The sequence below is a fragment of the Babylonia areolata genome, chromosome 9 (assembly GCF_041734735.1).
Source record: "Babylonia areolata isolate BAREFJ2019XMU chromosome 9, ASM4173473v1, whole genome shotgun sequence".
NCBI classification, from domain to species: Eukaryota; Metazoa; Mollusca; class Gastropoda; order Neogastropoda; family Buccinidae; genus Babylonia; species Babylonia areolata.
Window position 1 is genome coordinate 12,781,551 of NC_134884.1, and position 15,000 is coordinate 12,796,550.

At 46.8% G+C, this 15,000-nt stretch overlaps 1 protein-coding gene across 7 annotated transcripts in view; it reads left to right on the forward strand.

Moving 5' to 3' along the window:
- LOC143286063 (hemocyte protein-glutamine gamma-glutamyltransferase-like) overlaps positions 1–15,000 on the forward strand; it is a 131,171-nt gene that overhangs the window by 56,802 nt on the left and 59,369 nt on the right. Inside the window, exon 1 of one of the 7 annotated variants that reach the window (XM_076593612.1) lies at positions 4,882–5,758. The exons of the other annotated variants lie outside the window; for them this stretch is intronic. Within the exon in view, the coding sequence (XP_076449727.1) occupies positions 5,046–5,758 (713 nt within the window). The 5' untranslated portion in view covers positions 4,882–5,045. Of the gene's footprint in view, positions 1–4,881; positions 5,759–15,000 lie in introns of those variants that run through there. 7 annotated transcript variants of the gene reach the window in all.

A 15,000-nucleotide genomic window follows, 5' to 3' on the forward strand; every position in this document is an offset into this window, starting at 1 on the left:
GCACATCCCTCCCCACAGAAAAGAGAAAGCCGCCACATCCCTCCACCCACAGCCCCACCATGCCACACTCACTGTGACAGGACTCGCCCCAAGCATGGCCAGGGAGGAGGATTGAAACTGAAGTCACCATGGGAAAAAATAGGAGGATGGAGGACCCCCCGAAATGATTTTTTTTAAAAAGAGTGTGTGAAAAATGGGAGATTGGAGGACCCACAAAAAGGGGAAACAATAGAAAAAAAACCCCACAAAAAACAAGAGATCTTCATGAGAGCAGGGCATGGAAGGCCACAGAAATGGGGACAATTTAATCCTTTTTTGGTGGAGACGGAGGAGGAAGATGAAGCTGCTGTGGGGGTCTTTATTAGGGTCAGTGACAGGGTGACAAGGCTGGTCTCTGCCCTTCTTCAGCGGGGACCGCCAGGTCCGACATGGAAAACAGAAGAAAGGAGGTTGTGAACGCGAGCGTGTGTGGGAGAAATTTCCTCTTTTCCAACATTCGCTTTATTTCTGTTTGCTCACCTGTATATTTTCCTCTTTATTCTAGTCTAGTGTCATGTGCTTGAAAGCAGGAATTACAATACTGTGCTTGCATGATAATGGTTTCAGACTGGAAAGGACTCAGTCAATCACATTGTCATAATTTACATTTATTTCTACCAGTTTGGTTTTGTTATCAGAATAAAGAATAAAGAACTGCGGTTAGCTTTCTTTCGAAATTTACCTTGTCAGTGTTTTCAAATTCCACAGGGTTATAGCTAACCGAGTTAAAACAAACGAACAAACAAACCAAACCAACAATTTGACCTGCAGTTGACTGTATTGTTGTCAGCAGTGTGTGGATGGCTCACTACGATCGCTTAGTAATCAACAACAAAATAACAACAACAACAACAAAACAACCTCAAGTTTTCCTTGTTCGCCTGGACGTGATCGGTTCTTGAAAGGCATGCGAGATGCCGAGAAGAGGAGATGGGTTCACTGGGTGCATCGTGTGTGGAACAACAAGCATGGCTCGTGCCTCCGTGACTCGCTTCCATTGTTGCAGAAAGTGTGCAGGGAGGGGAAATAACTCCCTGACTTGGCGTGCTGTTTCCTTTGGGTCGCTGTGGTGTTCGGTTTGTGATGGCTGTTTTACCTCTGCTGCTGTTGGGAATGTTTGTGTCTGTGTGGCTGACTGTCTGTGTGGCTGACTGTCTGTGTGGCTGACTGTCTGTGTGGCTGACTGTCTGTCTGGCTGACTGTCTGTGTGGCTGACTGTCTGTCTGTCTGGTTGTCTCTCTCTATCTCGGTCTCTTTTTTCTTGAGTCTATTTCGTTCTCAGTGCCTATGTCTGTCATGAGCTCTCCCCCTGTCTGTCTTCCAGTCTTTCTGTCTGTCTGTTTGCCTGTGTGTGTGTGTGTGTGTGTGTGTGTGTGTGTGTGTGTGTGTGTTCTTTTTCTCTGAATCAACAAAACAAGGATTCTTGGTGGAGTCAAATTGAAAATTTCGATTAAAACCTGTCTCTCTCACTCTCTTTCTCTCCACCTCTGTCTGTATGTGTGGCTGTCAAACTGTGTGTTCAGACAGAGATATGTGACGCACCTAGTAATGAGTAGGATGTCTCGATCATTCTCATTACTTATTCCAACAGTGGCCTGACCCACGCACAGACCTGACGTGCTTGTCAGGCCGGGGAGCCAGCTGACTGCTGCAGGAATGAAGGAAGTAAAGGAGGAGGGGGTGGGGGGGTCGGGGGTGGGAGACAGTAACATTGTACAAGTAGCTGAAGTCATGTGCGGCAAAGCCATCATCTTCGTCTTCATTGATCGTCATCATCATCATCATCATCATCATCACTACTAACGGCAGCAGCAGTACTCTTGATCCCCACCTCCCCTTCCAACCCCCCGTCCTCATCCTCAGCATCATCGACATTTTTTCAGCAGCATCAGTCAGTGGTAACAATGTGACGATGGTAGTGGTGATGGTAACACTAATTACTACCTGTGTTTGAGATTCCGCTCAAGCATTATCTTACCCGTTAGTTCTCTGTCGTTCTGATGACGGATGGAAGACAGCAGAGAGTAGGGGTATGGGGGTTTCTTCGGTAAATGACAATGGACAGATAATTATACAGGAAAGGAGAGGGGGAGGGGGGAGGTTCTGTGTCTGTCTGGCTGATCTCCCCTGGTGCTAAACGACAGAGGGCACTGTCGGTGTCTGTTGACGCAGGAAATGGAAGTCGTGCCAGAAGAAGTGCTTTCTCCTTTGTGTTTTCTTTCTTCATTTTTTGGGTTCTGATTGATTGTCGTGCTCTGATCTTTTTCTGTGTCGTTGTTCTTGTACCCCTGATCTTATCTTTGTGTCTTTGTGATTGTCTGATCCTTTCTGTCTCTCTCTTTTTCTTCTTTTCTTTCTTCCTTCCTTTCTTTCTTTCTTTCTTCCATTCTTTCTTTGCCTTTCTTCCTTCTGTGCTTGCTTTCTGTTATTCTGTTTTGCTTTATTTTATTTCTTCCCCTTTCTTTTTATATAATATCCGTGTTTCTTCATCTCGATCTCTGTTTATTTATTCATTTATCTATTTCCTGTTTTGTTTTTCCTTCTTCCTTCCTTTCTGTCTGTCTGTCTATTGGTCCTTTTGTTTGTCTGTCACTCTTTGATTCTTTCCTTGTGTTTTTTCTTCTATTCTTCAAATCATGAGTCCTCCCGTTCCGTTTTATTCCTGTCATTATCATCCAGCACTGAAAGATGTTAACGCAGCGTGCAGTGTCAGCAGCAGTACTCTCAGCAGCAAGACCGTCAGCGACAGAAGGATATAAACATGTCTATTGATCAGTGCAACAACACGCAGAAGAGGGAATGCAGTGTCCTGAAAATGAACGATCACAACAGCAACAACACACTCACTTGTTCCAACAGGCGCACCTTTTTGGACACACACACACACACACACACACACAGTGAGAGAGAGAGAGAGAGACTGAGAGAGAGAGAGAGAGAGAGAGAGAGAGAGAGAGTATTGCACAGGCCACCAGACTGTGTGCAAAATAACACGCACATCTTGTTCTGTGTTAGTGGGCTGCACCTCCCACGTTCATTCGTATATACAGGAGCGGGCTTTTACATGTATGACCGTTTTTACCCTGCCATGTAGGCAGCCATACTCCGCTTTCAGGGATGTGCATGCTTGGTATGTTCTTGTTTCCATAACCCATCGAACACTGACATAGATTACAGGATCTTCAACATGCGTATTTGATCTTCTGTTTGCGTATATACACGAACGGGGTTCAGGCACTAGTAGGTCTGCACATATGCTGACCTGGGAGATTGGAAAAATCTCCACCCTTTACCCACCAGGCGCCGTCACCGTGATTCGAACCTGGGACCCTCAGACTGAAAGTCCAACGCCTTAACCACTCGGGTATTGCACCCGTCACACATACATATAAAACGACGATGTGAAAAGCAAAGGGGAAAAAACAGTTTCCACGCAATGACAGAGACAGAGAGGCAAACAGACAGACCGACAGAGACAGACAGACAGACAGACAGACCGACAGAGACAGACATGGCTGACAGGATCAGTCTGTTCCATGGAAGTGGAGAGCGGCCTCAACATTTCCAGTAATGTTGATAGCATGGCACCAGCCCGGATACACGTGCTGCACACATCTTTTCAGGTTATCTTTTGCTGCCAGTGGCCCTGCCGACCACACAGCTGATAGCGACACACACCGTGACCCAGGATAAAGCAAGGAGGCAGAGGAACAGACAGACACACAGACACACACACACAGACAGGAACAAAGCAGCTAACTCTAAAATCTGACCCCGTATCAAAAACCAAACAGGAAAGAATGGAAAAAAAAAAAAAAAAAAAAAAAGAAGAAAGGAAAACAACAACAAAAAACAACCCCAAAACCACGACAGACCCCAACCAATACACACACACACGCACACACACACACACGCAGTGAACAATGCCCCCATTTATACACCCCCCCCCCCGCCCCTTGGCACACACACAGACAGACACACACACACACCGTGGCACACACACACACCCCGCGGCACACACACACACACCGTGGCGCGCGCGCGCTCGCACACACACACACACACACACGATGGCGCGCGCGCACACACACACACACACACACACAGTCACACACATACACACGTTCAAGCAGGCACTGCTATCCAAAAAACGATATGAAGAACGCACTCAAACGTGCATAATATCATATAAAACACAGACACACACACACACAGACACACACACACACACACGCACACAGAGAACATGACAGCGATGAAACGCCACACACTACAAGCAGTTATTACACACGCAACAGCGTAGCACGCAAGTAACAACTGACGTAAGGAAGCACTACAAAAAAACGAGGAAAAAAGCAATTGTTCGTCCTCTCTCTCACTCGCACTGCCAACGACTTACTACCGTGCTGGAATGTGGCACACGCGCGCTGACACACTGGGTGAAATGGTGGGGAGGGTTTGGGGGCTGGGAAGGGAGGTGTGTTTGGGAGGAGAGGGGTAGAGGGGTGGAAGTGGGAGTTGAGAGGGAGAGAACGGTGGGGGGTGGTGTCCCTGTTGACCTAATCTTCCCATTCGACCTTGCCGCGAGCGCGCGCGGCGGACAGAGCGGGCAACATGGCAGCCATGTTCTCTCAGCCTAACTGCGTTCAACCTAACTTCGGGTTTCCACACACTGTCAAGGTTGGTTTCTGTCACTTCAGCTGTGTTTGATTCCCGTTTATCTGTGAGTACCTCTGACTACAGAAGCACTGATACCGTATCGTTGGTTCCTGGCTGAGACGACGCAAAATTATTGCACGTGTGTACAGCACTGTCACGCTGAGTGATCGACTGTTGTCTGTACGATTTTCAGTCTTCCAAGTTGCGGCGGAAGCACTGAATCGAAACTAAAATAAAAAGGGCACTAAAGAAGCTATGCTTGTACTGTACTTGTGGCTGTTTTATATTCTGTATTGCATTGTCATTTTCTGTTTGGATGAAGCTTGGTTTGAACAAAACACAACATTATGGCAGCGGACTCAGTGGCCGAGTTTGTCCCGACACGGGGCACTGGGCGGTACCTGACCCTGGACAACTACATGTTCATCGTCAACCGGAAAGTGGGCACCAAAGTGTTCTGGCGCTGCTCGGAGCGGGGGATCTGCAAAGGCACCGTCATCACGCACGCCGACACGGACCACATCATCGATCGCAGCCGTGCACACCACAACCACGGCCCGCACACAGACCGGATCCAGAGGATGAAAACCGTGGCTGAACTGAAAAGCGCTGTCAGGCAACAAGCGCATCTGCCCATCAAGAGAATCTACAGCCAGGCGTTCGGATCTGCTGCTGCAGATGTGGATCTGTCTTCTCTTGCGGATGGCGATGACGCCTCTTCTTCTTCAAGTTTCACATCCGCTCCGTCTTTTCAGAACTTGAAGTCGATCTTATACAGAGAGCGCAGAAAACTACTACCTACTTTTTGCCCGCCGGGGGAGAGTGGTGAGCGGGTGGACTTGGTCAGACAGTGGACATCGCGACAGGGCGGGGAGGAAGGAAAGCTGGACAGGGGGCAGGCAGGGCCACAGTCAGGACAGTGCAGCCACACGGCGCGTGGTGCGCCGGGACAAAGGAGCGGGCCGTGCAGTGGTGTGGAACACAGGGCGGAAGGCAGTGAGAGACAGACAGACAGTGCCGGACACGTGAGGCACACACTGTCAGGGTGCCATGAAGACAGGTCAGGGGCGTTTGTTTTCGTCCGTTCTGTCTGTCCCGGCGTCTGTCTGTCCTCTGCACACACACACACACACACACACACACACACACACACAGAGCACTACTGGCCTTCCATGAAAATTGAATTCACACGGCAAAAGGTCATGGCTGAACAAGTTGGTCGACAAAAGGTTTGTTTTTATGTTGAAGGCTTACCCGCAAGGCAACTAGCAAAGCCAGCCAGTGTTGCTGCTTACCGTCACTTCTCATGACGTAACATGTCGCCGTATCCCGCCCCACTCCCCACTCTTCATGACGTCACGTTTTGCTGTCTACCCCCCTTCTCCCCCCCTCCCCCCAGCCCCCTTCTCAGTCTCTCTCTGAGGGCTGGGTGGATTTTGTTCTTACTCCACTCCTGATTTACATACTCATTTCGTTTCAGTCGTTTCCTTCCCGCCTCTGCCTGTCTGTCTGTCTGTCTGTATGTATGTCTGCCTGTCGCTCGTGTTATGCAGTTGCACTCATGTTACAAATATTATGTGTTTACGCCAAATCTGAATAAAACATGCGCATGCGCATTCTCTCTCTCTCTCTCTCTCTCTCTCTCTGCCTCTCTCTGTCTATCTGTCTGCCTCTCTCTGTCTATCTGTCTGCCTCTCTCTGTCTCTGACTCTGTCTGTCTCTCTCTCTCATGTCCCCGCACCCTGTTTTCCCATCAAAAACAGAGACAGGTTAGAAATGTACGTACAGTCATCAGAGCATTTTTTTTATACTGTACACGATGAAAACTAATTAATTTAGAAAAGAGCTCAGACAAAAGTTTGCTGCTATCAATGGCAAGATTTGAATTAGGTATCACATAAAATTGCTAGAGCCTACTGTCATTATAGGAAACAAACTATACAAAGGTGGGTTTGCTTTTAGTACAATCTGCTTATAGTTTACAGATTAGTTCTGTGTATTGATGGAATCGGATAAAGCATTGTTGAACATTTGTTAGTTCTGTTTTGAATTACGCTGTATTTAATCATTCCTTTGCTGAATGTTTCAGCATTTGCACCTGTAATTGTATGTTGAATAATGCTGTACACTGCACCCCTTCTTGAGGGACAATGGCCTGTATGAATAAATTATCCGGATCTCTCTGTCTCTTTCTCTATCTTCCTCTGTCTCTGCTCCCCCCCCCCCTCCCGTGATGTCAAAGGATTTCTTATTATTTTCATGCAAAGACTTTTATATATCTTCATTCAAGAATGGTCGGGTACTATTAGTGATAGAGACAGATATTCATGCTACAGAGCATTTGAAATTATATTTGAAAAAGAAAAATGCATAAGAAATACTGATGAATACTGTTTCAGAGTGGCGTTGTCTCAGGGATCAAAAGGAGAAACCATCTACTCAACCTAATCAAGTAAAAATTAATGTCAGGTGCATGAACAGTATGATATTGTGTGATGCTGTTCAAGTCTTATAATACCCCTTCCCATGCCCACCCCCAGTCCCCTGGTTTTGAATTGTGGTCCATGGCCAAAGTTCATTAAAACATTTTCGTTCGTTTGTTTTCATGTCTACCTACAATGTTGCTGAACATGTATAACACGCATTCTTCTAAAACAGGGTTTGCTGCATTTTTCGTTCTCTGCACTGTTGTATCATTTTGTGTATGTGGACGATGTTTAACTGTTCACAAATTGCACGTCAACAGTTCACCGTGTCCCGTACTTCAGCAAACACCTTACTTCCGCTCGTTATCTCTGCGCTGCCCCCCTCTCCCCACCCCCACCCCTCCACCCCCCTCTTTCTTCTTTCTCTCTCTGTCTTCTCTGTTTGCCCCCCCCCCGGCCCCCCCCTGACCCTCCCCTTCCCTCTCTGTCTTCGTCTGTCTTCCTCTCTTCCTCCTCCTTTCCATACCTCTCTCCCCTCTCTGTCTTTCTCCCTCCCTCTCTTCCTTTGCCTGACAAGAATTGATTAAAGACGCTAGCTGGGATTGTCTGGCAGTTTTTCAGTTGTGGGCTGTGTTTCTTATATTGTTAAGAACAGGAAACAAGAACAGTAACAACAAAACCAGAACAGTACATAAACAACGAATCAGCTTGACAGCCATGTGTTTACAACGAAGGCATTGCAGAAGTTCAGTAGAGTACGAGTCATTTTGTTGGCTTTATGTTATGAAACAGTTATTGGAAACAATATTAGAGCAGAGTAACTACCCTGACCTCTATCACCCTGTGTGTGTGTGTGTGCGTGTGTGTGTGTGTGTGTGCGTGGAAGGGGGTAGTAGAGTCAGTGGAAGGAGGGAAAGGGTGGTTGTTAATTACCTTGAAAATGCTACCCTTTTTCTCATTGCATCACAGAACTACGATTTCAAGACCGATACCGGTGCTTCCATGATTAGTTTTATACAGTCATATTCTTTTCGGAGCGGATTTCTTCAGATTGCACATCATTTGATTTCGGGTAGGTATGCCTAGTTGCGAACGATCCAGTCGAAGCGACCAGCTCAACGTGTATACTGTAAAGATAACATATCGTACGACAGTCAAACGTAGTTCTTTTGTTTTGGAAGACTTTCTCCGACTGGTTGCATCAGGAAAGTTTGTCTGCTAATCTTTTCAACGTTTTGTCGACGTCTGAAATAGCAGGGGTGCCTGAGGCTAAATGCGAACGGGCAAGTCTAATTGCAAACGATGGCTTTGGGTACATGTAGACAATAAAAACTGAAGCAGATCATGAGACATAACAGATTTTGGAACATCGCACCAGACTGTTGTATTGTTGGTTTTGATCACACATGCACATAAACACACAAACAGACATTTAAACACCCGCACCCACACCGCACACAAACACACCCTTTTGAGAGTGCTCAGTAGCTGTGCAGCAGCGTTCGCAAATTGCAAGGGAATGAACTCTGCGAACCGCACAGTGCGTTCCTCCCACTGGTTAAAATTTATGGGCCTTGAATTGTGTGATATTGGGCTGTGTTGAAGGTAGGAGGCATAATTGTGTGATGTAGGGCTGTGTTGAAGGTAGGAGGCATGATTGATGTAGGGCTGTGTTGAAGGTAGGAGGCATGATTGTGTGGTGTAGGGCTGTGTTGAAGGTAGGAGGCATGATTGATGTAGGGCTGTGTTGAAGGTAGGAGGCATGATTGTGTGATGTAGGGCTGTGTTGAAGGTAGGAGACATGATTGATGTAGGGCTGTGTTGAAGGTAGGAGGCATGATTGATGTAGGGCTGTGTTGAAGGTAGGAGGCATGATTGATGTAGGGCTGTGTTGAAGGTAGGAGGCATGATTGATGTAGGGCTGTGTTGAAGGTAGGAGGCATGGTTGATGTAGGGCTGTGTTGAAGGTAGGAGGCATGGTTGATGTAGGGCTGTGTTGAAGGTAGGAGGCATGATTGATGTAGGGCTGTGTTGAAGGTAGGAGGCATGGTTGTGTGATGTAGGGTTGTGTTGAAGGTAGGAGGCATGGTTGATGTAGGGCTGTGTTGAAGGTAGGAGGCATGATTGATGTAGGGCTGCGTTGAAGGTAGGAGGCATGATTGATGTAGGGCTGTGTTGAAGGTAGGAGGCATGATTGATGTAGGGCTGTGTTGAAGGTAGGAGGCATGATTGATGTAGGGCTGTGTTGAAGGTAGGAGACATGATTGATGTAGGGCTGTGTTGAAGGTAGGAGGCATGATTGATGTAGGGCTGTGTTGAAGGTAGGAGGCATAATTGTGTGGTGTAGGGCTGTGTTGAAGGTAGGAGGCATGATTGATGTAGGGCTGTGTTGAAGGTAGGAGACATGATTGATGTAGGGCTGTGTTGAAGGTAGGAGACATGATTGATGTAGGGCTGTGTTGAAGGTAGGAGGCATGATTGATGTAGGGCTGTGTTGAAGGTAGGAGGCATGATTGATGTAGGGCTGTGTTGAAGGTAGGAGGCATGATTGATGTAGGGCTGTGTTGAAGGTAGGAGGCATGGTTGATGTAGGGCTGTGTTGAAGGTAGGAGGCATGGTTGATGTAGGGCTGTGTTGAAGGTAGGAGGCATGATTGATGTAGGGCTGTGTTGAAGGTAGGAGGCATGGTTGTGTGATGTAGGGTTGTGTTGAAGGTAGGAGGCATGGTTGATGTAGGGCTGTGTTGAAGGTAGGAGGCATGATTGATGTAGGGCTGCGTTGAAGGTAGGAGGCATGATTGATGTAGGGCTGTGTTGAAGGTAGGAGGCATGATTGATGTAGGGCTGTGTTGAAGGTAGGAGGCATGATTGATGTAGGGCTGTGTTGAAGGTAGGAGGCATGATTGATGTAGGGCTGTGTTGAAGGTAGGAGGCATGGTTGTGTGATGTAGGGCTGTGTTGAAGGTAGGAGGCATGATTGTGTGGTGTAGGGCTGTGTTGAAGGTAGGAGGCATGATTGATGTAGGGCTGTGTTGAAGGTAGGAGGCATGGTTGATGTAGGGCTGTGTTGAAGGTAGGAGGCATGGTTGATGTAGGGCTGTGTTGAAGGTAGGAGGCATGATTGATGTAGGGCTGTGTTGAAGGTAGGAGGCATGGTTGATGTAGGGCTGTGTTGAAGGTAGGAGGCATAATTGTGTGATGTAGGGCTGTGTTGAAGGTAGGAGGCATGATTGATGTAGGGCTGTGTTGAAGGTAGGAGGCATGATTGATGTAGGGCTGTGTTGAAGGTAGGAGGCATGGTTGTGTGGTGTAGGGCTGTGTTGAAGGTAGGAGGCATGATTGATGTAGGGCTGTGTTGAAGGTAGGAGGCATGATTGATGTAGGGCTGTGTTGAAGGTAGGAGGCATGGTTGATGTAGGGCTGTGTTGAAGGTAGGAGGCATGATTGATGTAGGGCTGTGTTGAAGGTAGGAGGCATGATTGATGTAGGGCTGTGTTGAAGGTTAGAGGTATGAATGTTTAACGTAGGATATCAGTCAGTTTCTCCATATATCAGATCATTTGGTGTACAGATGTCCACACCCTGAAATGTCTTTGATGCAAATAAATGTACAGATTCACAGTTCACAGCAGCTTGTTTAACCCCATGTTTCTGAACCATAATGTGCAACGGTCTGCATTTGTAAGTCCAGTATTTTCATAAATGATTTCACAGAAATATTAAATGATACTATGTTTTTCATGATACATGATAAAGCATTTTTACCCTGCTGGCAAAATCTTTGGAAGTGGTAACAAAACTTAAACGCGTTGTTAACGATACCCTCAGGTATTTGTGCACATTAACTACAGGCATTGTAACGCTATTGTACATCCATCTCTCCCTTATACCCGAATATCCACCTTTTCGAAAAACAGTAATGTTATTTTTGCTCATATTTACCTTTAATTGAAGTGCTGGTGCAGCATTTTGTAAGTTATTAAGCTATGTTTGTAAACCAACGGCTGTTTCAGACAAGAAAACGATGTCATTGGTCAAAAGAAGGATGAATATTTCAAAAGCATCAAACGAAAACTTGGCAGTATGTCTTCCATTGTTTAATATTTCTGCAGCTAGTTCGTTTATCAGAGAGAGAGGGAGAGAGAGAGAGAGAGAGAGAGAGAGAGAGAGCCCCAGGCCAGAGAACGGCAGTAAAGTGGTTAACGAAGCCAATCCGGGATGAACGGCACGGCCAAACAGCCCCATCCCACACCACGTTTCATGCACTGCGCGCCTCGGGGTGCACTCTGTCCTACTGCTGCCGGCAGAAACCAACACTGGAACACACACAAACACACACAACACACACACACATACACACACACATACATACACACACACATACACACACATTCACATATACACAAACGCATATACAAGTCTCTCTCTTATTTACATATATAAACAAACGAACAGACACAGGAACACACACACACACACACACACACACACACACACACACACACACACACACACACACACTCTCTCTCTCTCTCTCTCTCTCTCTCTCACACACACACACACTCAGACACGGGCGCGCGAGCATCCACACACGCACAAAGACGACAGACTCACACATACCGACACAAGCGCGAGCGTACACACAAACACACACACACACACACACACACACACATACACACACACAAACACACCCCCTCCCCCCCCCCACACACACACGCAGCTAAGCACAGACACTCACATACATTCCCCTATTTCCCTGAAACACCTTTCCTCCACAACCCCCTTCAGACCTCACCACACACAAACACAGGAACAGTACACGCCGTGGGCGACATAGAGAGCGCTAACAATACACACCTTCAGGCGTTTTAGAAATAAACACTGGAACCAAACACACAGGTTTGGACCCAGACATGAAACCACACACACACACACACACACACACACGCATGCATGCATGCATACACAAACACACACACACTCACACACGGCGCGCGCACGTGTTCGATTTTGCTGAAACTGCACAAAGTGAATATCTACAACAATGGAAATAATCTCATATCACGATAAACAAATCGAAATTGCCATATCACATGTACCAGGAGTCACGTTTCCAATACCATTGTTTCATTGCAAGAAAGGCTCGTTGTGAAGGAACATGGCATACATCGCTATTTTCAGTTATAACAGCAGAGAGACATTCAAAAGCCGTCAGAACTGTTAAATATTATTGAGATGCAAATCTCGAAAAAGCCTCTAAAGGAACGATTCTCAGAACTTAAAGTGTTCTGAAACAGTGGGTTGCAGCGCTTCTAGAAAATATTTAGCTCCCCCCACCCCCTCACACCCGGCCCCTCCAAAAAAGACAGACGATCAAATAAAAGCTCTGTTGGCAATATCACATTAATAAAGGAACAAAACATGTACAGCCCGATCGATTTTACATTGTTTTTGGACTTCAAAGCTAAACTACAATATAATTGGCATGGTATCCGCTATAAATTCGTTTTAGTGTCGTCTGTGTTCATTGGCTAAATGCATTTTTGCGCCATCCGTGCCATGCGTTGCTTATTGATAATTCATTTTGTGCTCCAAGTAGTTCTGTGTTGTTATGAGTGTTTATTTACTTGTTTACTTGCTTTCTTGTTTTGTATGCTTTCGTATGTTTAATGCTAGTCTGTTCACATTTTGTTCGCTAATGTACACATGGAGGAAGCTGAGAGTTGAGCTGTTACCATGTCACATTCTCCATGTGGGCGTCAATATATTTTGTGTTTTTGAAAATGCATAAACGTTGTAGAAATGCTGTTTGTTTCTGTGGTTCTGGACAGTTCCTCTTCCCGGTATGGTTATAAGCCTTGGAACTCCACTTGCTGGTTTTTCTTCCTTTTGCTTTCAAGGAGGAACGTGACAGAATGGTTAAGACGTTTTTCTGAACGTGACAGAATGGTTAAGACGTTTTTCTGAACGTGACAGAATGGTAAAGACGTTTTTCTGAACGTGACAGAATGGTAAAGACGTTTATCTGAACGTGACAGAATGGTTAAGACGTTTATCTGAACGTGACAGAATGGTTAAGACGTTTATCTGAACGTGACAGAATGGTTAAGACGTTTTTCTGAACGTGACAGAATGGTTAGGACGTTTATCTGAACGTGACAGAATGGTAAAGACGTTTTTCTGCCAATACAGTGTCCGAGAGGGTCTGGGTTCGATTCCCGCTCTCGCCTTTTCTCTCATGTTTGACTGGAAAATCAAATGAACGTCTAGTCATTCGGGGAGACGATCAACAGGTGCACCGTGTGCAGCACGCACTTGGCGCACTGAAAAAGAACCTGACTGGCACAGGGGGTTATGCTGCTGTCAGGCGTCTGCCTAGCAGTGTAGCGAATGTGGTTTTGTCCGAACGCAGCCACGTTTCCTTGAGGAAGTGAAACTGGTGAACTTTTGCTAAAGACACGATACAACACGCATGTACACAAACACACCAGGTCAATTAAAAAACCCATTACATTACAAGCTCTGAATGCAAAGGAGAGGGAGAAAGTATTCATCAATCAGACGACAGACAGATAACGACATCAGTGAAATTGAATGATGTGCTTCCTGAATTAAAAAAACACACAAACACACACACACAAAAAAGATTGAGACGGATAGCGACTTGTTGACTGATCATAGTGACACCATCTTCGAATGGAATGCGGATACGAAGAAAAACCACCACCACCACCACCACCAACAACAACAACAAAAACCAACAAAAAACCGCGCTTGCACCGCACTTCATGTCTGCACACACACACACACACACACACACGCACACACACACACACACACACACACACGCGCGCACGCAGTTTCAGGCCGACAGAAAGACGAAAGGAAGGGACGTAAATGACTTGTCAAGCTGGCGTCAGTTGTCTTTCCCAACAGATCAGATAAACAGTGAACACAACACACAGCACAGCTTGCCTTCTCTCTGCACCCCCCACACCCACACCACCCCTCTTTGCTTTCTTCCTTCTCTCTGCACCCCCCACACCCACACCACCCCTCTTTGCTTTCTTCCTTCTATCTGCACCGCCCACACCCACACCACCCCTCTTTGCTTTCTTCCTTCTATCTGCACCGCCCACACCCACACCACCCCTCTTTGCTTTCTTCCTTCTCTCTGCACCGCCCACACCCACACCACCCCTCTTTGCTTTCTTCCTTCTCTCTGCACCCCCCACACCCACACCACCCCTCTTTGCTTTCTTCCTTCTCTCTGCACCCCCCACACCCACACCACCCCTCTTTGCTTTCTTCCTTCTCTCTGCACCCCCCACACCCACACCACCCCTCTTTGCTTTCTTCCTTCTCTCTGCACCGCCCACACCCACACCACCCCTCTTTGCTTTCTTCCTTCTCTCTGCACCGCCCACACCCACACCACCCCTCTTTGCTTTCTACCTGCTTCTTTTGTGTGTGTGTGTGTGAACGTGTGTGTGTCACTGTGTGTGTGTGTGTGTGTGTGTGTGTGTGTGTGTGTGTGTGTGTGTGTGTGTGTGTGTGTGTGTGTGTGTGTTCTCCTCCTACTTCTCCACCTCTACTCTCCTCCTCTAGCTTCTTTCATTTTCCTTCGCATTGTTTCCCTCCTCCCCTACTGCTGGCCCCCTCTTAATGTGTCTTCTTCTTCTCCTTCGTTTCCAAGGGATATCTGTTAGAATTCCTTCTTTCATCCGCCAGTTCCTAATTTTCTGCATTCACCCATCAACATCAGTGTTCTCAAGGCCTGACTAAGCGCGTTGGCCCGGTTACGCTGCTGGTCAGGCATCTGCTTGGCAGATGTGGTGTAGCGTATATGGATTTGTCCGAACGCAGTGACGCCT